The sequence below is a fragment of the Drosophila innubila genome (genome assembly GCF_004354385.1).
Source record: "Drosophila innubila isolate TH190305 chromosome 2R unlocalized genomic scaffold, UK_Dinn_1.0 1_C_2R, whole genome shotgun sequence".
NCBI classification, from domain to species: Eukaryota; Metazoa; Arthropoda; class Insecta; order Diptera; family Drosophilidae; genus Drosophila; species Drosophila innubila.
In genome coordinates, this window is record NW_022995374.1 from 19,043,972 (window position 1) to 19,071,900 (window position 27,929).

At 32.4% G+C, this 27,929-nt stretch overlaps 1 protein-coding gene and 1 non-coding gene across 2 annotated transcripts; one reads left to right on the forward strand and one right to left on the reverse strand.

Moving 5' to 3' along the window:
• Positions 1 to 379: 379 nt before the first annotated feature.
• LOC117783645 (aquaporin) lies at positions 380 to 21,702 on the reverse strand. The gene is made up of 4 exons (XM_034621153.1): positions 20,926 to 21,702; positions 8,383 to 8,567; positions 1,259 to 1,612; positions 380 to 829 (listed from the first exon to the last, which is right to left on the reverse strand). The coding sequence occupies exons 1-4, from the start codon at positions 20,939 to 20,941 to the stop codon at positions 641 to 643; spliced, it is 744 nt and encodes a 247-aa protein (XP_034477044.1). The 5' UTR covers positions 20,942 to 21,702; the 3' UTR covers positions 380 to 640.
• A 1,957-nt stretch (positions 21,703 to 23,659) lies between these two features.
• Trnan-guu lies at positions 23,660 to 23,733 on the forward strand. Its single transcript has one exon. It is a non-coding gene; the product is annotated as a tRNA-Asn (tRNA).
• Positions 23,734 to 27,929: the final 4,196 nt, after the last annotated feature.

Sequence of the window (27,929 nt, forward strand, 5' to 3'; positions counted from 1 at the left end):
GTTTGTCATAGTTGTTTGCCGCCAAATTTAGATATTAAACATCGTTTGAAATTGTAAAATATAATCGATTGAATTGTTCAACTTTTCACTCTCTATAATTTAAATATATTTGTTTACAGTCCGAAACGTACTTTAATTAAAACGCAATATATAATTTTATATTTTTTTATTACACATAGAATTTGTCATTTATAAAATAGGTTTATTTGTGCTCAATAATTAATTGATAGATATAATAATAACAATTTTAACAAATAATTGGGAATTCTGTTTTGTAAATTGCATTTTTCATTGTAACTACATTTCGAGATACAATTTCGTTTAATAATAATGCGAATTAAATTTATCTTAAGCGTTAAAATATAGAATATACTGAATATTTTTGATGTTAATACGACTAAAACAAAGCGACAATAATTTTTATTTTTCAACAAATAAAAATTGTACAATTTTAATTGTGCGGCTTTCGCTCGGCTAATCTGAGTGAATTGTGAACGCGTTCCAAACGAATGCGATTTGTGAATGAGACAAACACAAATGTGAATGCGAAACATCTGCAGACAATAGACACAACACACACAACAACAAGTTTTTGAAATCCCCGAGAGGAGATAGTGGGCTAAGGAATGGTATTCGTAGCTTAGAAATCATACGAGTTGGCCTCATCATCGCCCTTGCGCACCTTGAAGATGAATCTGTAGATGAGAGCAGCGAGAATTGCGCCGGCAAAGGGACCCACCCAGTAGACCCAATGATCGGTCCACATGCCCTGGACAACAGCAGGACCAAAGGAACGGGCGGGATTCATGCTGGCACCGCTGAGCTTGATCTGCAATCAAAGAATTATATATTTATTTAGTTATTATCAACTATGAAATAAAATTAAATTTTAATAAATTTAAAAAATAAATACAGGTGGCAAATTTATACTTTTAGATATACCATTTAAAAATAAAAATGTAGATTACAATTTCTGCTGATATTACAAATTTTAGAGATTGGTCAAGGATTGACTAAACGCAAAATAAACCAATCCAAAAAATAAATAAATATAAATTACGTTGTAGTTGAAGTTGATAATACAGATTACAAACTGAAGGTATAACTTTCAAGAATTATATAATAGTTTTAGTTTATATTTCTTTATAGTTTATCTGGGGTATTCAACATTTTAAACCACACCAAAATAATATAGAAATAAAATAGAAAAATTTAGATTATGTTGTAGTTAAATTTGTAAACTTATAGTGTCACTTACCGCACACAAATGTCCAGCGGCAATGGAAAGGCCAACAGCCAGCGGAGCTGATCCCTTGATATCCTGACGTCCTGGATCTGACACAGCCTTGACGACAAACACCAGAATGAAGGTAATCAATGCCTCGATCAACACCACCTGACCCACATCCAAAGAGGTATCAAACGAAGAGACACCTAATCCAGCGGTGAGTATTCCATTGGTGGCTGCCCGGATGACAGCGGCTCCTGCAATGGCGCCCACACATTGGACGATAATGTAGAAGGCCGACTTTAGGATGCTCATCTCGCCAACGATCAGGAAACCGATGGTTACAGCCGGATTAATGTGACAGCCGCTGATGTGGCCCAGGCCCTAAAAAAAGGTAGACAAAGAAATTTACTTATTTTTCATTTCAATCAACTGCAATACTATTGTATTCAAAAAGCGTCAAGGAAAATGTAATAAAGAAATGGACAGTGTCAGAAAAAAAATGAGCTTTCTAAATAATAAATATATTAATATTTTCAAGCGAATCAGTTAAGATTTGATCAAGTTATAACAGTCTGAAGTTTTGTACACAGTACACAGAATATAAGGAATAGTTAAAAATGATTTTCTGAATTTTTAAAATCATATTCTTAGCCATTTTCTCCTATTTCCCTTTGCCCCTTTTCATGTCTCGTGTCAGTTTCACATGTGAAATACTCGTACTTTAAATGCCAAGTTGGCACTTGAAGTCATCGCACTTTGTTACTCGTACTTTTTGGCAAGTGATTTGCGTTTCTGGGTTGGGTAATGTTTGTGTTAGCCTTTGCCATGGAGTCTGCATTTTGGTCATTACGCAACAGTTTTAAATGCAGTCAAAGTTAAAGTCGAAGTGTCAGTCGAGACTGTTAACGGATACAAGCAATTTGTCTGACATGGAGACGCACTGAACTTACAGCTAAACACAAAGCCAAAGTTACAGCCAAACTTTTAGGCAAACTTGAAGTCAAAGCTGAGTTCAATTGCCAACTGCAGATCGAAAGTAAAAGTAAATGATTCCCATAACATAGTTCTGTTGAGTCATCGTAACTCAAGTGCCATCAAAGTTCACTTAGAATTGAAATAAAACAAAATTGCCACTCGAGCAAAGAGTGAGTATATACTCATACTCACACGCACTCGCACAGTCACACTCATACATATATTCGCACTCGCACTCACACTTGTCTTATGAATGAAAACGCATTCGCGGCCTGAACTCAAGGTCGATGTGCAGGCTTCTATGTAGCTCGATATCAATTGGCGATTTGGTTTTTGCAATCGGATTTGGTTTAAGGCTCAGTACCGATAAGCTAAAAAGACTTATAAGTTTGTGACAATGTCTATTCGTTCGTATACAAATCTTAAAAACCTAAATTTGTATATATAGTATTTTAAAAATACATATACATTTTTTAAAAAACTTTGATAACTTCATTAAAACTCAACCGATTTTTAAGCAGAACGTCATTTTCATTATGATTTTGCCTCATGATTTTTTTTTCGACCTCAGTCATAGATCAATACATTTTTCTTAATAACCATTTGATATTTTTTCAAAATCGCTGGAAATCATCAAAATCATAACTTTATTTAAGTTCAACTGATTTTTATGCGGAATGTTATTTTCAATATGATTTGGCCTCCAAATTGAATTGGCATTTACATTTTTGTTGATTAAAAAAATTCAAGTTTTTTAACTAACAATTTTTTTAATTTTCCATAGAATAAAAAATATAAATAAAATGATTTATTTTTTGTAGTTTATCTCTTAATATATGTGTTTTTTAATACTTATTTAACTTTTGGTATTTTTGTTTGAACTTTTGCGCGAAAACGAATACTGGTCATCTTACAGTCGATCACCTCTTACTATTTATTATGGATTTGGATTTGGATTTGGTTTTGGATTTGAATTAGGCTCTCAGCTTCAAGTGCAAACATGGCCAATGTCGGGTGTCTGCGTTTCACATTTCGCGTTTAATTAATAAATGCGCAAACTGCATGAGATTTTTGGGGGAAGGGGCTTGTAAAGGGGAGGGAGTTGATTGCAGGCCATATGTTGGCCATTTGCTGCTCCACAGCGCTAATTACAGCCACGTTAAGAGCAAGTTTAGGCCAGAGCGAGATTTGAGATACATGCAATCTTTGAGATACGCCCGTGCTGTGGCAACTTGACATTTGAGCTACGCACGCATTGCAATTTTCGTACTTTTGCCATCGAAATTATGTTGCGGCGTTTTCATCATCAAGATCCGGCAAACACTTGCAGCTTTTGTGGGCTGAGTCAGCTCTTTGCCAGATCGATCAGAGATCGCAGCTTGTTTTTTATAATTCCACACTTGAGTCAGCAACGGTGTCATATTAATCAACTTTGTTGCATGCCACTCGATGGGGCACGCAGAACCCATCATTAACTCAGCTGAATGCGTGAGAATGCAACTACATGATTCATTTATTCAACTTTGTAGTTTAAAAAAGAATTTAACTTTTAGTATGATTAAATTAAGTTGATAAAATTGTACAGAATATTAAAATCTAAAATTAGCTATATAAAAAGAAAAAAGTTTTTTTTAATATATATAGGAGTCAATATGGTTAGGAACGATAAAGCAAATAAAATATTATACTGTTGACTTTTATTAATTTTTTATATTAGCTTAAAAAACTGTCAAGCATTTTCAAATAAACTCCAACTTTTATTAATTTTCTATTTTTACAAATTAATTGTCTTAATATCTCTGAATTTCTTCTTATATGTTTTCTGTTCATACGTTATATTTCAGCGGTTTGCTTTATTCACCTGCTCCTTTTCTTAATCATCTTTATCTCTAATATTTTTCAATTTGGAATAACTTAAAATAAACAGAAATATTAATATTTTATTCCTTCTTTTTTTTATAAAATGTAATTTCTTCCAGTCGTTTCTTTACATCCTATTTAACTTCTTCTATTTAACTCCCTGTTAATATGTTTAACATGCTGATTTCATTGCTGAATTCACTGGTGATTTCACCATTTGACTCACTTAAGACGTCAACATGATGTCAACACTTTTAACGCCTTTTCAACTGTCCAACGACTCTGTAATTGAATATTATGGCAGAGGGTCGATTGGGCTATAACAAATGTAACTACAAATAAACAGAACAATGCAGTTGAACTGTCTGGCAAGCATTTTAACACCAACTGTTAACTTTGACATACACATGAGAACATTGACCTTATAGCGCAGTCTACATTTTATGGTTTTTAATAAAAAATATATATTTTTTTTAGATTTAAGATTTTGAGTTTTAGGTACGAGTTGAAGACTTGGCATGCATAAAGTGTGTAAACTGTTTAAGTGTTGGTCAGTCAGACTGACTGACTGTCTGTCTCACTGTTTAGCTGTCTCTGTCTCGGTCTCTTACACGCTTGGTCTGTCAGTTAATTCATGATAGATATAGAGATATCGATCGCTAAGATCGAGGCTTACGCATGCGCAACTCTGGCGCACAAATGTCTGCGTTGTTGTTCAAGTTGTTGTTGTCAGTAAAGTTGTTGTTAGTGTTGTTGTTGCTGTTGTGCGACATTTGCGCTTAAATCATATTTTATAGCTTTTTGTTAAATTATATGTTAACTTGTTTGTTTCGTTCTGCTTTTCTGCAACTGCGATTGTTGTTGTTGTTGTTGCTGTTGTTGGTGATTGTTGCTGTTGAACGTTTCAAGTTCGCTTTAAGCCAATGGCCCAAACCAAACCAAACCAAACCGTTGAGCTGACTTTGCCATTTTCGCTGATTTCGGGCCGTTTGATTTTATTCTATTTTTTTTTTTAATTTGTGAATGGTGCACGCACAATTTTATTACCAATGTTGTTGTTTTTGTACTTGTTGTTAATTTGGGCTTTTATTGATCTTGCATGTTGCACCTTGATTGCCGCTGGAGGTTTTATCGGCTTTGACTTCATTTTTGAGATAGGATCAAATTATTCACATTGGCCTTTTGAATAACCATTCACAGTATTAGTAACTCATCTGCTTAAATACATGTTCTGTGAATCGTTTGAATAGCCATTAATCAATGTGGCCAAACCCATAATTGCAGTTGATTTTAACAAACTGATTCAACTGCCGGCACTCACAATTTATGAGCTTTGATTATTTTTTTTGGCATTCATTCATTTGATTCACTTGGCCCGCATCAAAATCAAAAAAGCTGGAATTTCCCCCCCGATTCGTATGGCAAGATAATAATCAAAAAGTTCATGCTGTTATTGTTGTTGTTGTTGCTATTACTATGCAATTGTTATTTGCATTTTCTTTTTGTGCCACTTCCTTTTGGCCAACTGTCAAGCGAACGTCTGCACATGAAACGTGGCTAATGCAAATTGCATACAAATGTCGCGATTGTTAGAAGAAAAGAAGACGAAAAAAGGGAGTAGAAAGAGAAGGGAAGAGGTAGAAAGCGAAAGAGGGAAGTACACTCAAAGTGAGTTTCTTTTAATGCGCAGATCAGAGCTGAATAAAAGAAAAATATTCAAATATATCATTATTATTATTTTAAAATTTAAAGCTTAATAAATTTTGTAAAATTAGTTTTGAGTACTTATTAAAATGATCTTTTAATTTCTTGGGTTTTTATTTTCTTGTCAAATTATGTATTATTGACCTTAAATTATGAAAAATATTGTTATATTGAGAAAATAAAATACTAGAGAATGGTTTTAAACAAAACTCTATAAAATACTTTTACCATAAATAATAAAATAGTCAAATTGATCTATACATAGACAACATATTCAGGAAAAACTTTTTGAAATTATGGGAGAAACTTTAGAAAATGCAAGATAATGTTAACCGTTTCTTTACTTATATTTTATGGTTTTTCATTTTTTTTTTTAAATTTAAGTTGTTAATATATTAAGTTATATTGATCGGCATTTAAATTTTTTTAAATGTATTCGCAAATGAAATGTTAAAATACAGATCCATTTAAAAGAATCTTAAGTATCTTTTTAATACATAATTTTTCGGGGAAAGGACATTTGTAAATGACTAATAGATTTTTAAATATAACAATTTCACATTCCAGATGTATTGCTCCCATTACTCTGAAGTTTTCTGTTGTATATAGGTAAGAGAGTATATTTGTGTTTGCATTAAATTACTGTTAATTGTCACGTTTTCGATTTGTTACGCTTCATTGACCGGCAATTGGGAAAGGGAATCGTCGTCATTTGGAACCTCGAGCCAATTGTCGTCACATTGTCTGGTCACGGATCGAGTTCAGTTAACCCAAATGGCCAAATGCTTATTGGCCACACTCTCGTGGCACACGTCATACTCATATGTATGTATGAATATTGGGTTGTGAATGCAACAGCAGCTGCCACTGCAAGTGCAACTAATCGTTGAAATATTGCTCGGTTTTCATAGGAAAAACACAACAGCAACAACAACAACAACAATCAACTCAATATGCCACAGGCCTCGAATGACTCGTGACTATTCGTATCTTTCACCTGTCGAGTGCATTGGGCAATCGTAACGAATCTCTTACCAATTGGCGAAAGTGTGGAAAACCTCACTGGCAGATACATTCAGAGATATTCCTCTAACAAACTATTTCATGGCGTGCACACGTGTGACTGTCAGCTTATCGTGATATCTAGCATATCGCGAAGAATACTTAGTTATCATATAACAGTCAAAATTTGCAAAATTCAAATACATTTCAATTTGAACCAAACTCTTTGTGTATATAAACTTTGATAAATAATAATCAAAAAAAATATAATTTCTCCAATTGCATCCCTTATTATAATTATATGTCGTGATATTTTTCGGGACTTTTATTTAAAAATTACAATTATATTTTTAGTTTTTTCCTAAAACTGCCTTTTACCATTTAGCTATAAAACAATTTTAAAGACTTATAAAATCAAAAAATATTTAAAACAAATAAGAAAATAAATGCATTTTCTTGTAGTAAGCTGAAACAGGTTCAAAAGTAAAGAATTACATAAAATTTACACTCCTTTGTATAAATAGTATTAGCTATAATTTTACTTCAGCTTTATTTTGAAATTGTAGAAAAACTATAATAAAATCCATATCTTAAGTTAGATTTATTAAATGTAAGCAATCTTTAAAATTAATAATTTATATTAAAAAAAAATTGTTACACATTTAAAAGAATAAAATAATTTTTTTGTACACTATTAAATGAAATCTATCTTATTTTGAAAGTTTGCTGCCTTGATTCTGCCATTAATCAATACTAATATTCTTTATTTTACAAGAACGTAGTTAAAAATACGTTAAATAGTAATTGCTGAGTTAGATATGATCCAAATGTCAGCTATAAGTCTTGATTATGCCCATAGAGTTGTCATCAATTCAAATTTCAAGTGTTTAAAATTTGAAATTCGTAAAAAAACAAGACGAACAACATCAAAAGCATAACGTAATTAAACGCATAATAATCTAATTGCATATTTTGCGTGTTGATTAATGTTAATTGCCGACGCAGACGCTTTTCGCAGCGAGTGCGCATTTATTATTCACATTCGCATTCACATTCGCATTCGCATTCACATCATTCGCATTATGTATTCAGAAACATTGTGCGTTACTCATACGCAGCGTGTGCAGCGCTAATGATCATGATCAGAGCACCGAATTGTATTTGTATATGTATCTGTATCTGTATCTGTTGCTCTTGTGGTTGGTTGTATCTGTATCTTTGTGCGTCTGTAAATCTATCTTTCAATTTTGTAAATTACATTCGCACGCGGCCAACGCTTCGACTTGAAACATTCGATTGCCGTTTTTTTTTTAATGCGTTTGTTGTTCGCTTGAAGTTTGTCGTTTGCCGTTTGCCGTTTGTCGTTTAAATGCCAATGTCTTGCCCAAAATGCGAATGCAACTTGTGAATGAGTTTTGGCCCGGCCGAAAGTGTAACGCGGCGGTGGCGTGTCCTTGAACGCATGATTTTGCCATTACTATTTACTATTGACCAGATCAGCAGCCGACATACAAGTATTGGTAACGCTATTGGCCCAATCTCAATCACAATTTTGATGGCAATCTCAACGCTTGAAAAATACTAGTGCTTGCCAGTTGCCAGTTGCTTACCTGGGCCAGTGTGGCCACCGTCAAGCCAAAGGTGAACGCTATCTGTGCTACGCTTGGATTTCCGGTCGCCGTGCTGCCAACACCGATGAATACCAAGAAAAATGTCCCCACCAACTCTCCGAGCAGCATGCGCCAGATTTTCTTGTTCTCCGTGATATCGGCAACGCCAACGAATTTCGACATGTCTGCAACAAAGATACAAAAAATGGAAGAAAAAAATTATGATTAAGAATCAACAACAAGCAAAATTAGTATTAATTCAATTATTGTCAACACGTTGATTAAGAACTCGCCCGGCGCATGCCAAATTTTAATTCATTATTAATTTAATCAATCAAGCTGCAATTAATAAAAAGGAAATTTGTGGTCTTTTTTCACATAATTTATATATTTAATTTAACTTCTGAAAATGTTTACTTAAATTTAAAATAATATTATAATGCCAGATTTTAAAATTGCAACTAAATTTAATCACTTAAAAATTACCTTACACATTTTTGAATAATATTTTTAAACTGGCACGAGGTAACATTTCTAAAAATTTAAACATATAATTCCTTATTATGACTTTTTTTCTTCGCCGACTGCTTTTAGTCGTGCATAAATAAATAAATAAAATATTATATTTCATAATCAGAATACCATGTACATTTTTAATGCCCTCTGTTCAATTTTACTCAAAAAAATTATTATCTTATTCAATTTTATTTAACAGCTCATAAAATAAATATTTTGTAATAAATAGCATTTATTTTTCGGCAAATTTTTAGAATGCTAATTTAAAGAATAATATATATTTTTGCATAATTGTTACAACATATAAGTATATTTACAAGAAATAAAAGTTTTCTTATTTATTTACAAGCGATAATAGTTGTTTAACTTTCTTTATCCCTACATAAATTCGCATAGTCTACTTAATGTAATTATCTTGATCTTGAAGATCTCACAAGCTAATGAGACTCATAATTTCGCACAGTTTGATTAATTAATTTGTTTAATCGCACTCTGCGCATTGTTTCCTCCTTCCATTTATTTAGTTAGCGGTAATTTGTTGTTTGTGCTGTTTATCTAAGCTCAATGTTAAACAGCGGGTGTTAATTAATTTGTTTAAACAAATAATAACGTTATATTAGCACCTCATTTGCAATTGCGTCTGATTGAATACTAAGTGAATACTTGCGATTATTTAGATTAAATATTGGCAATATATAATACTTGATTCACTAATAAACAATGGAATAAATCAAATATTGAAAGTATCGCTTAACAATACAATAATTATTAATAATAATATTGATTTACGATCCGCATTTGAGGGTGTTAATTATATAGCTAATTCTCCGACGTGTTTTGGCATAAATATCTCAATAATTCGTATTGTCGTTTTACACACACTTCAATTAGCACAATTTACGATTATCTGTTGCATTTAATGCACAAGTTTCCATGCCCTGTAACCATTAAATGGGTGGAAGGTGTACTAGGCGATAAGTAAAGAATACTTTAACTTATTGAAAAAAATTAAATTTGTTATTTTGGCAAACAAATTAACGCAAACTATGTTTGCATAGGGTATCTCTTAGTCGACCACATTGATAACTTTTCTGCTTCTTTACTTATACTCTAATTACTGTAAATAATTAATTTATAGGGTACAGGGTATTTACTAGTCGATCCCTTTATTTTACAGAAAAATTTATTCCCGCAAAAAACTCACAATAATTGGAAAACAAATGAAGCAATCTAGAGTTGAATCACAAGTGATTGGAGGGTATCTTATAGTCGAGCAGTTTTGACTTAATCACTCTGTACTGTTATTTTATGGCTGTGAGCACAGCACGCACATTGCCTATAATTCTAGAGTACTTATTTGATATCTTCACTTTTCGGGGTCTTACAAAAGGACTTTAGGCCAAGGCCATAAATGGGGTAATAAAACTTGGTCGTAATCCGCATGTAAATAGGGAAAATGCTTATCAATTAATGCCAGTTGGAAGCGTGTCAACGCATCAGAAGTACTTCTCTTTTTTGTTGCTTCTCTTTATGATAAGCCACGTTATCAACTTCATTTAAAGCGACATTTATTTAATTTAAATCAGCTCTACAAGTTTGATACATACTACATATAATTCAAAAGAAATTTATTTAATTTTTTTTGTTTTATTTATTTTAATTAATAGTTTATTCAATTTAATAATGCGTTTTTAAATTATCTTTTTAAATACATATTTTTTATGTTGCTCACGCCTTCATAAATAAGTTGTCGTTGTTTTATTTTCACCATTGTTATTGTTGTTGTCTTTTTGGCCACAGTCCCATGACACTATGATAACGGACAGACAAATTCATAGCGCCAGTTATATGGAGGGTGATTGAGGAGGGGTGTTAACAAGAATAACAGTTAAATCAGCGGTGCAACTGTTTAAGTCACATCATAAAACAATTGGCAACGTGTTGTCACAACAACAACAACAACTTTAACAACAACAATGACAACGTCAATCGCTTGACTAGCATTTCATTCAGATTCATTGAACATACTCAAAACATATCGTGTGGCAAATACGAGAATCGTTGTGCAATCTCAGAATCAGAATGCACTCAATCGTGCTTAAAATGCGAAATGGGGGAAGAAAAACTGGGAGGAAATTACTATCTATTATATGGGTTTATCACATCCAGACTTTGACTAGCACAACAACGCAAATCCAAATCCATTAACTGAATACGACTACTGTACAGAGTATATAATCAAACAACGTTAATCATGGCGATAAAAATTCCAAGCTATTTTGCTATTGAAATTTCACAAAGTATCAACAATTTTAAGAATATATTATTAGTAAAACAAACAGTTTATATGGCATGAAAACCCGAGAAAATTATAATAGAAAGGAAAACAACAGAATAATTGTAGTAGAGCGTATAATAAGATAGTAAATTAACTAAGAGATTGATTATTTAAACTCTACAAATTGAAATCGATTTAAAACTATCGCACAAAAATGATATAAATACTCTCAAATATATTGTATAAATTTTATGATCTTTACATTCGAAATATTGCAATAGAAAATGGTATATATATTTTATAAGTTAATGTTTTTAATAAAGTTTGGCAAGAATATTTTATTATTTCACATTATCAAATATTATATGAGCTGAAACTTTTGTACAAAAGTATTACGATTACAGAGTTAATATATATCAAAAGAAATAATTAAATAAATGATATTTTGTCATTCAATAGAACACAACTTTGATTTGACTACATTATGATATTTCCTTTAAAGAATTATGTTATAGTTTTATACTTTTTATCAAAAGAAAACTAAGTAAAAAAATCTATTAAATATTGATTAGTTTGTAGGAGATTTGAACTGTATATGAAAAATATCTCTGCGGGTGTATTATATAGATAATACGCTGTAAATGCTTAAATGTGTAGCTAATTTAAATTCACAAAGTTGCAATAAGTTGGGAGATCAAAAGCAACCCACAACTGTCAACGATCTGCCGTCTACAGTCGAAAATCTACAGTCTACAGTTTACACCCACAGTTGATGAAAAAGATGAAAAGATTTGGAGTTGAAAACAGAAAATAATCATAAATAAATCTCGACGAAACGAGATCAGCTTGTTGACAAGATCCGACTGAGACTGAGATCGGTGATCGGTGATCAGTTCAATTAGCATATGGTTAAAATTTATGGTTTATTTGCATTGGACATTTGTTTAATTCACGCTCAACGCATTGTATGCTAAGCGATTTGTGAGCTCAATTTGTTTATGCAAATGCAAAATGTGGTTGCAGTGGTTGCAATAGTCGTTACAGTGGTTACAGTGGTTGCAACAATAACAAATCACATATTACAAAAAAAAAATCAGTGGCAATTGAAGGCTGCAAAATGTCAAATTCGTAATTGCATTGAATTGCCCGATCGAAACAAGTGATGCTAATGTGTGCGACAATAAATCAATAAATCAATCAGTCAGTCAATCAATCAATAAAGCAGTGCTGCTCATCATTAATAGCTCTATCCATAACGGTCAACAAGTACAAGTCTATTAATCATTTTCATTTCCATTCATCGAGGCTCCCAGAATCACAATTCACAATTCAAGTTCAATGAAACCAACATTTTGTTGATTGAAACATTTGCTTCAATCCGCTTTTCAACTTGAATTGCAGTGTCATCTGAAAATGGGAGATTTGAAACTGACATTAAAATTTCAAACAGACCATGAAAAAGGTGCTAAGTTTTACTTGTCGCCAAATGAAATAATATTACTAGCAAAGTTTAACATTTTTTATTACGTAAATATCATAAATATATGTGCTATTTTTAGACCAACTAACACTTTTAGCCAACTGGCTTTAGGCAGCATTTAGTTGATAGGCTCGTTCAGCTTGTACATTATTTTTGATATTACCCCGAACTGACTGTGAGTCAGGTTATAATTGATGGGTTTTACCTTGCCAATGGTCAAGAGGGAATTGGAATGGGTTAACATATTTCTGATAAGTATTCGTATGTCATACTCCAACACTCTAATGCTATATGCCTATAAATTATTGGTATAGCTTAGTTATATTAAGAATGAGTTTCTTATTCAAGAATTTGAAGTTGTTAATATGGCTTTATTTTTGGCCAGGTTTCTTTAAAGTGATTTTGACAAACTTAATTGTAAGTAACTGTTTTTTTGTTGATTTTTCAGCTTGTGGATGAAATATTTACAAAATCTTAGGGCTAATTTTCTAGCTGTATTTATAATAGTTTTTAGAACAATATTCCCTTTTAAGATGCATTTTATTTAAGTTCTGTCTTTTCTTTTATTTATATTACAATATTACTTAAGCTTTGTAATTGATTAAAAAATCAATCCTTTAGTGAGTCAATCAGTCTTTAAATTAACCTATTGTTTTACAAGAAAAGTTACTCTTTAGTCGATTCTCTTCAATTTTGTGATTATATTTTTAATCCATCTATCAGAGCCTATAATGAAGTCTTAATGTCAAGTAAGGATTGTAAGTCAGTTTAGTCGTCAACATTGACATAATTTGCTCAAAATAAACCAAATTTTGACAAGATACTCAGCTATTTACTAAGCTAAAAGAATATTTAAAAAATATTTGTTCTAGAATTATAATTAGAGTGAGAGTCTCTTCTTATTTACCAGTTTCCCCAGTTAGTCGTAGAGCAAATACAAGTATGGACTGAATTTATGGCCTTAAAACTATGACTACCACCCGGATAATGCCCATAAAGATAAAGATAGCCACAATTTGGCTACCATTTTGGCTTCCATGCTGGCTTATCAGCATATATAAGTTGAAAGCCAAGAGTAGTAATGAAATCAGAAGTCCACTTCCACTTCTGTGGATTTGGACAAATCTTATCAGTCTCTGTCTGAGCCAAGAGACGACAATGGCCAGCATAATCTAAATTGCTCACATTATTTTATGGGACCACTTATTAACGTAAATTTACGGTTAGAAAGAAGGAAAGAAAGAGAGAGAAAGAGAGGGAGAATTGTGTCATGGATTCGCCTTAACCTTCTCTAATTTTGGGTGTGTCGTGTGCAGATCACATCAAATTTATTATTGTAGGTTTGTCACATCCTTGGGCTATAGATGAGTATCTAGTGCTTAGAGGCCTGATCTTAAGTGATCTTGACTTCAAAATGGGTCTAAGAAAATGCCAAAAAGCAAATGAATGGGCCACATTAATAATTATAATTGCTGCCAAAAAAAAACACAACACAATAATAAAATCGAATTAACACACAATAATCACAATAACAAAACAACCAACGAAAGGTGATTATTATTATTATGATTACTATTATTTTTGCTTGTGAGGGCGTGACGACAAGACATTGAATGGATTTAAACAACACACAAAAATAAATAAAATAAATAAAAAATGTAAAGACAAGGCTACAACTTGATTGTATCTCATGGATACACGAAAATCTGTGCAAATAAATTGTGAGTATTGTTTTAATGGCTTTTAATTGATTCAATTAACAAATTATGAGCACTTTCTTTAACAGCGGTTTTTTTGTCTACAGTTAGTTGAAGCATTTTTTCTACAAAATCGATTCGAGGCCAAGACAACGACGAGTACATGAAATTAATTAGTGAGTGCGCTTTGAACAACCTGTTATCAAATACAAATAACATTGATTTTTAATTGAGAAATGTCAGCGATTGGTAGCGACAGCAGTGCAGAGACGCCCCCTAGCGCCAGTTGGCAGACATTCCAGCGGCATGTGTAATTCTGTGAATTCTGGAGCGGGAAAAGTGGCACAGGTAAACAGGTAACAGTTAACAGGTAGCAATTAACAGGTAACCCATATACAATTCAGCGTGAATAACGAGCGATTCGTGAATAATGCGCAGATGAATACTGGCACTCGTACTCAACTGGGTACTCGCAAAAATTATTATGCAAAACAGGTAGAAGCACAGTTTTTATCAGCTTTTTTTAGCTTTAGACTCTTCCGCATTTGGCTCGAAAGATTAAAATCTTGTTGTTTTGTGGCAATTGTTGTTGGTGTTGCAATTGTTGTTGTGGTTGTTGTTCTTGATGGCAAATCATTGTGTTTATAAATAAATACATATGTTGAATTACTAAGAAACACTGTACATTTTCAGTTCTAATGTCAAGGTCACTTAAGAACGAGTACCCATGATTGCACTCAGACTCAAAATGTTATTCGTCTCGGGTAGTTTCCCTATCAGCATTGTGGCATCAACGGTTCGACCTTGCCACTGACTCTTGGCCGGCTAACTGTAAATCTTATGGCCACAAAGGAAATTTCTGCAGGCATTTGCATAAAACGCAAGGAGCTTGAAGCGAGGGCAGTTTCGTAAGTTCGGCAAATATGTGAATATTAAAAAAAATTATATTATATGTTATTTAATATAAAATAGAATTTTATTGGTACCAATTACAAATATATTTTCTACTGTAAAATTGTATAAATTTATTCTTGTCTTTAACAAATTACTCATTAAATTCATTCGACAAATAATTTAATCAAATTATATACAGTTCTATTTGTATCTTATTTAAAATGGGGTATTTCGACAGTTAAGTTTTGAATTTCACAATCTATTTATGAGCAAAGGAATGTGATTTTTTGATTGACAACTTGAATTTGACTACTCGTATTTTTGCCCACTTGTGGGCATGGCTCACAGATACTCGCACTCAAATTGCGGTACTCGCATTCAGATACAATCTTCAGTGTCCGTCCGCCTTTCATGTGCTCCGACAATCCTCAACAATTTATGGGCGTTAGAAATGCGCAGACTGATAAGATAAATGGTAAATGTTAATGACAAGGTTCGACTGACTACCGGCTGAATAATGGGTGTGAGTGTGAGTGATCGAATCAGAGTGAATGCGTGTATTCAGATGAGTTCTCGGTTGTTCCCTGTTATATACATCAAACTGTTAGTCCTGACCGACTTACTGACTGATCAGTGTGTGAAATTTATATCTTTAAACATGAGTTGACCTTGAGTTTTTGCTTTGGACACGCGATGTGGCGCGAAAAATGGCCAAGAAATTTTCAAATTTATGGTCGCTGCAGTTGCAGTTGCAACTGACTTCCGTTGCCACATCCTGCTACATGCTACATGCTACGTGCTACATTTGCTTGGCCAAAAAGGATGTTGTAAGAAAGGCAACGTCAAGGTGCAGCTAAAGCCTTGACCAACAGCAATAGTAGGCGCACCTTGCACCTTTCTACTTGCCACACGTGCCACACACACCTTGATTTGTGTCAAAGGCTTGCCTATATTATTTTTTTTTCCACTTCTTTTCTGTGTTGTGGCACACCCAAATCCTGTAAAAGAAATCACTAGCACTGTTCATTTTGGGGCGTGGCATTGACTGCGTATTCTTGTCTGATGAACGCACCACGCGGCGTATGAGCAATGTCAATGTGACAGCTGCTGCCAACTTCATTATGCCAAATGGTAAATGGTAAATGGCAAATGGCCATAAGCAAATGCTGAATAGGTTCAGAGAACAACAAGCTACACATTTAGGAGCTGGAATCACGCGAATATCGCATAATTTGTCTAATTTACGTATGTTTATTTGCACATATGAGAATACTCATATCTTTGTTAATGTTTTATGAAAGTTTTTGGCAACACACATTAATTTTAGCCTTTTGTCTAGCTCCCTTGGCGAACTGTACACTCCGAAAATTAACTTTCTACAATTAAGAAAATCGCCATAAACTAAGAATTGAGCTAAAATTGAAAAGAATGTTCTTATACTGAGAAATATATCTTTTTAAAATACAAAGTACTTCACTTAAATACAATTGATATATTTTAATTTTCTAGAAATAAAAAATTTTCTTAAATTTACTTGCTTCGTCTGTCTGTTTAAAAGCTTTTTTAAATTTGAATTCCCTAGATTAAGAAAAATTGATTCGTAATTTTTAGAAGGGAATTTCTGAAATTTTATGTCTATATAGAGAGTTTTTCAAAATTTTAGTTTGAAAATGTACTTTTTAAGGCAATTTTAGGGTAAGATTATTTTGAGTGTACGCGCTAATGAAAAACCAAAACAAAAGACAAACATTAAATTGTTTTCAACTCATCCCACGACTACAATTAATCAATTTATTCGGATTATTTAGATTTCTTTATACTATGGTAAGCTCTTTATTTCCCAGCACTTGACTAGCTAAGGTGATGATTTTATTAAAACATCCAAAGCAACAACAAAGTGCAACGCAGTTCTTCATAATTTGTGACCTAAACCTGTTTCAGCTTAAATTTCGGTTTTGGCCATAAATTTTATGTTAAATTCATTAATTAGTCAACTCGGTCTCGAGCTCGATTTGTATGCGGGAGGTGTGTTTTATGGCCTGCTAATTTATGCCCCTAAGCTGGCTCGATTACAATATCGATAAATCAGCGCCAATTCGCACTTTGGGGACTCCTCCTTTAGGCTAATAGTCACCGCTCTATCATTTATTGGATGAACTAAAAACATTTGCGAATTTTATTCAAATTATCTAATTAACAATAGCTGATATTTTTTAGATTCATATCAAACGTTTGACAAGAAATTTGCTTGTTTAAAGTTCAAAGATCTTCTGTAATAAGATAATCATTTAATTCTTATGAAAGATCCACAAATTCATGATAATAAATAATGGCTTGATTCTTTAAATAAAATCTGAAGATATGTAATATGGAATTTTAAATCTATATGAGAGTTTCAACTCCTTACATAAGATCTAAAGAGCTGGTATTAATATGGATTATCCCTATATAATCACTAATATCAAACAACTTTAAAATTATCAGCAAATCAGCAAAAATCAATGAATCTGTGATATCTGTATAATCTTTGTATGAATAATGTTTCTAAGTTTAATTGTAATTGTTGTGTAAAATGTAATTAATCCCAAATAATAAAAAGATTTTCGGAGATCGCATGACAGCTATTAATTCGCCTTCTAGATGACATTGCAATGGAGCTAGGGTTCTGTAATTTGTTTTATAAAAATAATCAAATGAATGCCGTTGTTATGATTTAATCAGAGTTACGTTAACAAAAAGTTTTCATGGGAAGATCTTATTTAGAGACTTTTGTTAAATCCGAGAACGCCAGCTTAATAACTTAATTATAAGCCGCATTCATTAATAACACGTGGGTATGATTATACGTCTCAATTTCTTTCCCCCTTAAGCTTTGAAACCCAACCTCAAATCTTCACTCCAGAGAATTGGGGCCTAATTTAGCTCCAGGAAAATAATAATCTACGAAATTGAAATTGTTATTTTTATTGTATACGGAATATTTCAAATGTTTATAATAGTTAATCAATAAATGCAATACTTTCTATAATTTCATTTGTATAATTTATTTAATTATTTTCAAAATAATATAAATTCAAATTCAAAGTTCTAATAAAATTATTAAATAACGATTTATATTTAAAATTCTTGTATTCAAATGTTAATGTTCTGGGTCAGGTAAATTGATTAACGACAAAATTTCATAATATTTTGCACCACTGTGCGCATGCGAATTTCACCGTGATGTCATGACTGTCACTTGTCAACTGTCAACTGACTGGCGATTAAAATGAAATAGTTGTGTGTAGTTAAAGTCACAATTTTATCAACTACGCAAAAGTCTAATGCCTCGACGCGTCTCGACTTCCGATTGCCAGCAATTTCACGATGTTGGCCAAGACGCAGTTCAGAGAGAGAGAGAGAGCGAGAAATTATAAACTCGTTATGGCCATGCCATCAATTGTAGAACACACAGATCTACAAATGGCCTCAATGCCAAGGCTGAAAAATCATGTAAGTGGCTTTTAGCCGCATTATTAAAGCCAAACAAGTTGCACACTGTTTAGCGTAAACAGTTAATATTTAAATCAAATATTGGCATTGTAATTCTCATGTGCGCGGTGTGTTGAAACAATTGTTTAAATAATAACAAGCCGGGCTGACATTAATTAGCCTGGTCAAAGAACTTCACGGAAATCGCATTAGTCGCTCGGTAAATTAATTAGCCTGGCAAATATATATTTTTGTCTTTTTTTATTATTTATCAATTCAATTCTTATCGCTGTGAATTTAACGCCAGTTGGAAGCAAATAGACCGCAAATGTGGCCATAATACCAATAGATTCGGGCCAAGTTTATGGCGCGTAATCTCAGTTCATTCACTTGCGCTCTTAGCTGTTTTCTTTTATTGTTTTTATTACGGCCAGCTTTCGTCGAGGAAGTCATCATCCTGTCTCTCTCTCACTCTCTCTTTTTCTCGCTCTTTCGCTGCTTGAAGTTGTGTCATGAAAACTTTCAGCTCAGAAATCAAATCATTGGCAACAGCATCAAATGGCACGGAAGCAAATGCCATAAAAGCAACAAAGCGGTGAAAATATTGAAAAGTAATTATCTTGTTATTGATAAAAAGCAACAAAAGTACACAAAGATATTAAAAAACAATTGGCATCTTCAGCATGCATATTTGATTAAACGTGTGCCAATGATTTTACACTTTTTTAAATGATTAATACTGCGACTTACAACACTCATTTCAGTGCTCAACATTTATCTGCAGCTCTTCTTGGCAAATTTACATATAAAAAAGAAAGAATTGAATGACTTACAGTTGGATTTTAAAAATACAACTCAGTTTGGGTTTATTTTTAAATTTCTTTGTTGTGTTTTAGCTTGATATTTCAGCTTGGCAACACTTGAGGTGAACTAAGAGATACCCTAACAATCAGCTGATAAGCTGCTTCACACTTTATGATACAGTTTCTTGTATAACTTCTGTGTTTATTATCCCCACAATATAAAAACAATTCGATTAGATAAATATTGTGATAAATTATATGTATTCAAAGTTCATTGTTATATCAATTTGCTTAATAAAGCTTAAAATGTAATTTGTTTTATATGTAAATGAGCCTCAGAAATATTAAGTATACGTGCATAGAAAATTTATAAAAGGTAATGTATTTTAATTAAAAGAAAGCAATTCTTTTTAAATCTTTTTTCTGATGAACTTTGAAAATTAAATATAAAACACAATATATAACCATAACATTTTCATTAAAAACAAATGAAATAATGCTAATAAGTAAAAGCTAAGAATGTATGCGTAATATATCTATGTAGTCAGCAAACAATCCTGGTTTTTTAAAGTAAACAATTTCTCGTTTTATTTATAGTTATATTCTTAAACAGTAAAAGTATTTCCTCTTTAACAATTTAAAGTGGTTTGCGAGTTATTTGCACATTAAACTTTATCGCTGTTTACAAACAAGTCGAGTTTCTTTGCTTTCTATTGTAATTGCATTTGTTTTAACTTTTGCAGAGGAACTTTAAAATAGAAGGAAATAAATTACGAGCTGCAAGTTTCAGTTAAGTTAAGTTTTTGTTTACTAAAGTTATGCCTTTGTGAAGTAATGCAATGACAATTGCTGACATTTTTAAATTAATGCCATGGAAAAAATCATGAATATTAAAATAATAATAAATAAAAATAATAAAAAAGAGAACAATAACTATTTTTAAAGTTCATTGAAAATTGAAATATTTGAACATATTATATTCTTATTTGCCAATTTTTCATGGACACAGGATATAATAAGTGTTGCTATAAATTAATAATTTTCAAATGTTTTTTACATATCTTTGCTATGGTTTTTTAATTTGTTAAATATTTATCATACGTTTTCTATTACACTTATTTCACTTACAGTAAAACTCTTTTAAAATGTTTAAATAAATATCAAAAATATATAGTATTTTTTATTTGATTTAATAAAACTGTAAATTAATTATTACATTGCAATATTTATTTGAAAACTTGAAACTCGTGCCAACAATTAAAGTGCCAATTGAAATTTCCCACACACACGCACTTTACCGTTAACCTTCAATTGAAATTTCCCACAAATATTTGTTTTATTTTTTAACTCTTTTTTTTTAAATTGTTCATGTTCACTTCAGACACTTGTTCACTCTTTACTCACCTGTTTTCTCAACCATTTTGCACTATTTCTTCTTCTCCGCTGTCTTTGGTTGCTGCTGTTTTTTTAGTTGTTGGTGTTGTTGTTGTTGCCGCTAGAGTTTAGCGCCCGCGTGGGTTCGTTGAGTTTTTTTACTGTTGTTGTTGCTTTGCTTTCGTTTTTTGCGGTAAAAGTTTGCTTTTTTGGCGCACTTGAATGAAATTATTGTGCCAAATGTCTTATTGCCAAATAATAATAATAATTGTTAAGGTTAAGTGGCTGCTGGTGTTGCACAATTACCACTTGACCATAAATATTGAATTCGAAATTGAAATCGAATTGGAAAAAATTGAAAAGCGCCTTTTTTGAATGTTGTTACAACACAAAAATAATAATGATTTAAGAGTTTTATTATTATTTCTCGAGTTTATTGTTCAATTTGCAATGACAATTTCACTTAACGGTTAATTATTGCCACTTCTTTGAGCATGTATTTTATTTTTAGTTCTTTTTTTCAAATTTTATTTTCTTCTTTTAATTGAAAAACGAAAATGAAAGCGCGTAACTCGATTATAATCAATTAACAATAACAATTTTCACAATTTAATTGAAATTTAAATGAAATTATTATTGTTAACACTTGACGAACTCTGATTTATTGCTTCGATTCGATTCGCCTCGCACTTGATTTTGTTTTGTCTTTGATTTTTTCGTTTGCTTTTGCGTTTGTGCGTTTGCTTCTGCTTTTGCTTTTGCTTGCTGCCACGTTCGCTGCTCGAGCGCAAATAAACGTTGCTGGCGCTGTGTCTGTAACTGATATACTCTCAGTCGGCCAGGTGCTGACTGCGACGTCGACGTCGCTGCCGCTTGTGTTAGCGGCGACAGTGACTGCGACTGCGCCGTTGGGTTTTCAGTATTATTAGTTTTTTTTGGGCTTGTCGTTTTTGCTTTCAGTTTTCAGTTGTTGTTTTTTTTTATAGTCGTTAAAGGATTGTACTTGTGGTTAGTGATGCAAAAAACATCGATTCATCGATGAAAAATCAAAATTCGATTCATTGATTTCCCAACATCACTGTGTCATATAAATATATAAGAAGTTAGTCAAGATATGTATATATTTATAAATATAATATAACATAACATATTTCATGCTAAAAAGTCAATTCATCAATGTTTTTACATCACTATTTGTGGTTGCCCTTATGACTTAATTAGCACATTTTATAATAGTTCTGCATACCAGTTGCATACCCTGTAAGCGCTGTTTGTTCAGGGTATATGCAGGTGTGTGATAAGCAAAATAACTTGATGGGCGAGCTATTGAAAGCTCAGATTTTTACGTATACCCTGGAATGAAGTGAGCAAAGTGCATGCTCTGACATCCTTTAGTTAAGAAAAATTATTTAATAAGAAAATATTATTTATATAAAAATTGTGGAAAAAACAAATTATATAAAATAATCCAGCTAGTTATACCATTCAACCGAGGCAGCTTAGGGTATATGTCGCTTAACGATTGTTTAGGGATTAAGACTAAGCAACTTAATTACTGTTTAGTTCACTAGTTATACCCTGTGGTAAAGTTGGAAAAGGATATAGTTGTTGTCATTATCTGCTCTGTAAAACCTTCGAATGTAAAGCGTTTTACAATTTAATTTGTAATATTTATTATCTTATTTTTAATTGAAATATTTAATACAATTTATTATAAAATAAATTAACCCATTTACAGGATATCTGCTAGTCAATCACACACTCTAACTGTCCACTTTTCAACTTTAGTGCTAACTTGACTACATTTAATTCGACAACATTTTGCCACTTCAGATATGATATGATATAGGCACAAAACTGATTGCCTTATCAATGTATGGAGAACTTAATCCGTTTAAACTGATTACGCTAAATTAATCCAAGCACAACCTCCACTCTGTGTGATATCAGATACTTTTCATTTCCATTACATTTCACTGCTTTCCACCTTTAAAGTTGTTTACCACATTAGAGCAGTTTTTTCTTGCCACCCACTAATGGGTTCTGCTTGGAAAGATTCATTTTTCACTTTTCAAAGCAATTTTCACCGGTCTCGGTTCCGCTTTAATATTGATTATTATTGCACATTAGAGTATTTTTATTTTATTTATTTTTTTGCCTTAGTTAATGGGTTGGGAATGCCGATTTAGCCATAGAGCTACGTAAACCTTGTCATATTTATTTCAGGCCCAAGCAACAGTTGCAAACTTATTGACAAAACAAGTGACAGACAACAACGAAAACAATCATAGTTACTTTTTTCTTCTTTCATTTTTTTGTTTTTTTTTTTTTTGTTACTTGATAAACAATAATAAGTAATAACCGCTCAGACAGATTTTCTATTTATGAGAGGGGCGGTAAAGATACCGATTTGGGTTCGCTTTTGGGCAATTATAATTGTAAATACTTAAAGCCTGAATTGGGGCTTTGGTGCTTAAACAAAAGTTTGATATAAAATTATTCAAATATGTATAATGTACATATTTGAATACTTTTTTATAACTCAATCTAAATATTCGGTATATACTTTATCTATTTTAATTACTTTTAAAAATTTTTATTTTAATTTTTTTATTTTAATATTTACCTTTGGTCAACTGTTGTAAGTTAAAGTTTAATAAATAAAATAGTACAATACATACATAATTATCAGTTGTCCATGCAAATCTCGTCAACATACCTAGACTAATAAAAAAGGATGTATTTGTACTCGATGTTATCAACAGCCTCCGTGGCGCAATTGGTTAGCGCGTTCGGCTGTTAACCGAAAGGTTGGTGGTTCGAGTCCACCCGGGGGCGAAACTAAATAATTATTTTTTTTGGTTTTCAACGCATTTTTGTAGACAAAAGTTCTAAGATTTAAACAAAAAAATATTTTAGACGAAAATTCTTAGTTTTCAGAAAATGAGCTCTGTTTTAAAAACTTTTGTCTACAAAATTCTTAGAAATAGAAGAAAGATTTTCATTCCATTTAAGATTTTTTCCCATTTAAGTCAAATTTACAAAATATTTGTTGACAGTTAATTATTGAATTTTAATGACTTTTCTTAGTATCTTATTTGTTCTACTTTAGAATTATGTTATTGTTGAAATTTTGTAGAGTTGTTATTCCCACAAGCACAGCATACCCTTCACGTTAACACATTTACAGGTTATTTATGCGCAATTGGTAGCAAATATGCCCAAAAAGTGTGTATAGTTTGTTCAATTAACTCTATGGTCTGCACTAAACAAATAAATGAAACACGTTACACTCAAAAGCAACACATGCAGATACCCTGTAAATCATAAATAGAAAATAAAGTTAGTTAAAGCAAACTGACTTATTATTGACATTTGACATTGGTAAATTAGATGCATGTTCCAATCTAAGTATAAAAACAGTACACCCGTTGAGTGATATATTGTATACAGGGTATACAAAAAATAACTCTAACCTGCGGCCTGTTTATTGTTGCAACAATGAAAACAATTTTTCAAAAATCATTCAATAGCCACTCCCCCCACCCCTGGCCCCCGCTGTCACCCACAATCCGCGCCTTCAATCGATGGCGACATTGAAGCAGCTTTTCGAGCTTTAAAGCCGAAATTTAAAAAAGTATCTGTAAGTGTGCGCTTCCAGGCAAGAAATTGCGGCTTCAAATGGAATCCAGTTAAAGTTCGAGCGATCGTTTTTGGCCGTGTTGTTGGCCCGAATGATATACAGTTATTGCCGGCGCTAATCATGAAATGAATTTTGTGTGTAGGCAAAAAGTCAAAATAAAAAAAAAAACCTAACTGCCAGCAATAAACGCCAATGAGTCAGTACAAAACGGGCCATGAAATTGCCAAAAAAAAAAATGCAAAAATATTGATCAAATTTTGTGAAAATTGGTTCAATTTGAGCGGTGCAATTACTATGATCCGGATGATCATTAACTTGGCCGAAGCACACACATCCATGCAAATAACAAATAAAGGTCAATGTCGCCAGCTTTGACACTTCAAAACGCAACTTCAACTTCATCCATCAATCTGAAATACGAGAGTATTTCAACCTCTACTTGTAGCTGTATTTGTATCTGTATCTTAAGCTGTATCTGTATCTGTACTTGTTCCTGTACCTGTTCCCCTTTCAAACTGTTCAGATACCGCCTAATGCAAATTTGTTAGCGCCATCGCTTTTAGCCAGGCTTATTATGGCTAAGAGCCGCCGATATGTACCCAATATTTCACATTCAGATACATTTTCTGAGGTCGTCGCTTGTCATCAGCTTTTGTTCTCATACTTTGTTGAATTCTTTTCAATTTTTATCTTGTCATGACTAAGACTAACTGTTGTTATTGTTGGCCCAAAATTGTTAGACGCTATTGACAAGTTGTTGCCAACATTTGACACACGCATATCGTGGGAAATTCGCTTAACTTGGCTGCGGGGGCGTTTTGCCAATGCCAATTCAACAATGTACTCAAACTTCAAATATGCCCTGTTAAATAATGGCAAAAACTTGCCATACAAACTGTTATAAACTGGAAAAATCTACGCATTAATCCGTCCTACAAGCTCCACTTGGCCCAGACATCAATGAACACCTATCGGCTGAGTACCAATCTTTTTATATGTACTCTTACCCAGCAATGAGTTACTTACCTGCAAAGAAGTGTGCAATGAGTTCACTGGACTTTCAGATACTCTGCTCTACTTAAAATAAAATTAAATCTTTTAAACTTTTTAAATAAGAGCAACAAAAATTTAAAAATCTTAAACAAATATGTCGTTGAAGACATTTTTAGTTTGAAAAGTCCTTTTGAATCTCATATTGAAGATAGACATTTCAGAATTACAACATATATAAATTAAAGCCTCTTTTTCTACACTAAATTCGTCCTGAGTTCTTTCAAAAGTCTTTGGCTTGGATTTTTATTCTGTTGAGCTTGAAAACAGTTGAAAATCAAAGTATTATAGATTTACAGTTATAAGTTTCATAACTTCTGTTTCAATGAAGCAATTGTAATGAAAATTGTAGAATATCTTGAAAATTGACTTATCTTTATGTCGATCAAACATCATAATTGTTATTATGAAATTGTGTCTGTAATTAATATAAACTGAAAATAATATATCATCGATTTACAGAGCTATCTTTTAAAGCACTGAAGATTTTCTGTCTAAATGTGGAGATGAAAGCTTTCAAACATTGATAGATTGCTTATCAAGTGGAATACACATCGGAAGAGTACAAAGAGTCGGCGATTGACTTGAAATAAAATAAGTTTAAATGAGATGAGATTTGATAGATGAGGCGTCGTCTTCTTGGGGCACTTCCTGCCAAACGAGGCGCGTGCGCTGCCAAAAAATTGCAGGCAATTAACAATTATGGTTTTAGTTTTCAGTTTCTTAGGTTTTTTCGCTTAATGCCGGCAACACTTGAGTTCAAAAAAAAAAGAATATCGAGAATTGATTGACACACTCAAGTGCGTGTGTTGGGGCTTTTGTGTTCTGTTTCTTTTTTTTTAGACTCATTTTAACGAAATTTGCCATTTGTGTTTATTTAATTGTTGTATAAAAACATACTCGTATTTGCTTAGACTCGAATACCGAGAACAGTAATTCAATTTTTAGCTACTTTTTTTATCTTTCGATTTTTTATTTATTTTTTTTCGGTTTTTTTTTTAAGCTGCAAACGGCTTTTGTTTTGTTTTTGTAGCTTGTATCTCGTAGCTAAAAAGTACGTGTTCTGTTCGAGACTCATTAGCATGGAAATCGTAATGGGAATCGGAATGAGTATGAGCTATACATATGTTACTGATAAGCAACAGATTTGCAAATCTCGCAACTTAAAACAGTTCCATTTAATGGGCTCCAGAAAATTGTGAACTGCATGTGATTTTTTTGCTGAAACTTCCGCACTTGATTTATTTCAGCTAGAAATTTTATTGTGTACTCGCAGTTTACGTTTAATTTGCTTAATTGATTGACCCTCCGGGTAATTTCCGGCTTTTCATTAGTCAATGTCCCGCCAGGTAAAAGCTTAAGTCATTCACGGTCCTATCATAACTTTCTTCGCAATGTCCCGCCGAGTGGGGGATAAGGGGTAGAAGGAGTAGGAGGAATAGGCATGCAAATAGCAGTCTTGTCATGCTGCGCCCCAAAGTTCAAGGACAATTGTCCTTCCACAACACAATGTTGGGCGTTGTTCACGTCAAATATAAATTTGAATAATGAAAAGTCAGCGTGTGCTTGGAATGATGTGTGAGTGGAATTTCCTTATCGCTAGTAATAGAAAATTTAATAAATACATATTATAAACTTAACTGCTCATTTAAAACAATTTTCGTGCTATTATGTGTCCAAGTTTCCAGTGTGTGCTATTGGTCATAAGATCTAGAGCTTTTAAAACGTTACAAAGTTTTTTTTAATTAAAAGAATATCAAAAAGAATTTGTATTCTTGAGTTTATTTACGCTTAGCCTTATGTTTTTTAATGCTATTATTTTCTTTGAATAATTATGCAATGTATTACATATTCGCAAGGGGTACTTGTGAAAACTATTTGCCAAGTTTCAAAGAAAAAAAAATATTTGAAAAAAATGTAATTAGTAAGGAAACCGAGAGATAATAGCAAGGACACAAACCAACTGTAATTTATGACGCCTCATAAAAGTATGCTACATATGTTTTAGGTAATTTTATTGCTTTAGGAATTATTTAGTGCTTCTGGTGAGATTTCAGGGAAATTAAAAAGGATATTCTCATTTAAAATGTAAAGTGAGGCAATCATTAGATCTTTGCTTTACTAACAGTGTTAGAGAGCATTAATAAAAAATATTTATTAAAAACACTTGAAAAGTCTTAAAGAACTTACTCGCAGTTTTGTAGCACTTTCATTTAACTCATAATACTTAATGACCAACAATTTGTCGTACTTATGTCATGGACTTGGCAATATGAAATCGGATCTCATTGAAAACACCCACATTTAATAACCGTCACGATGAGGTTGTTAGAGCTAAAGC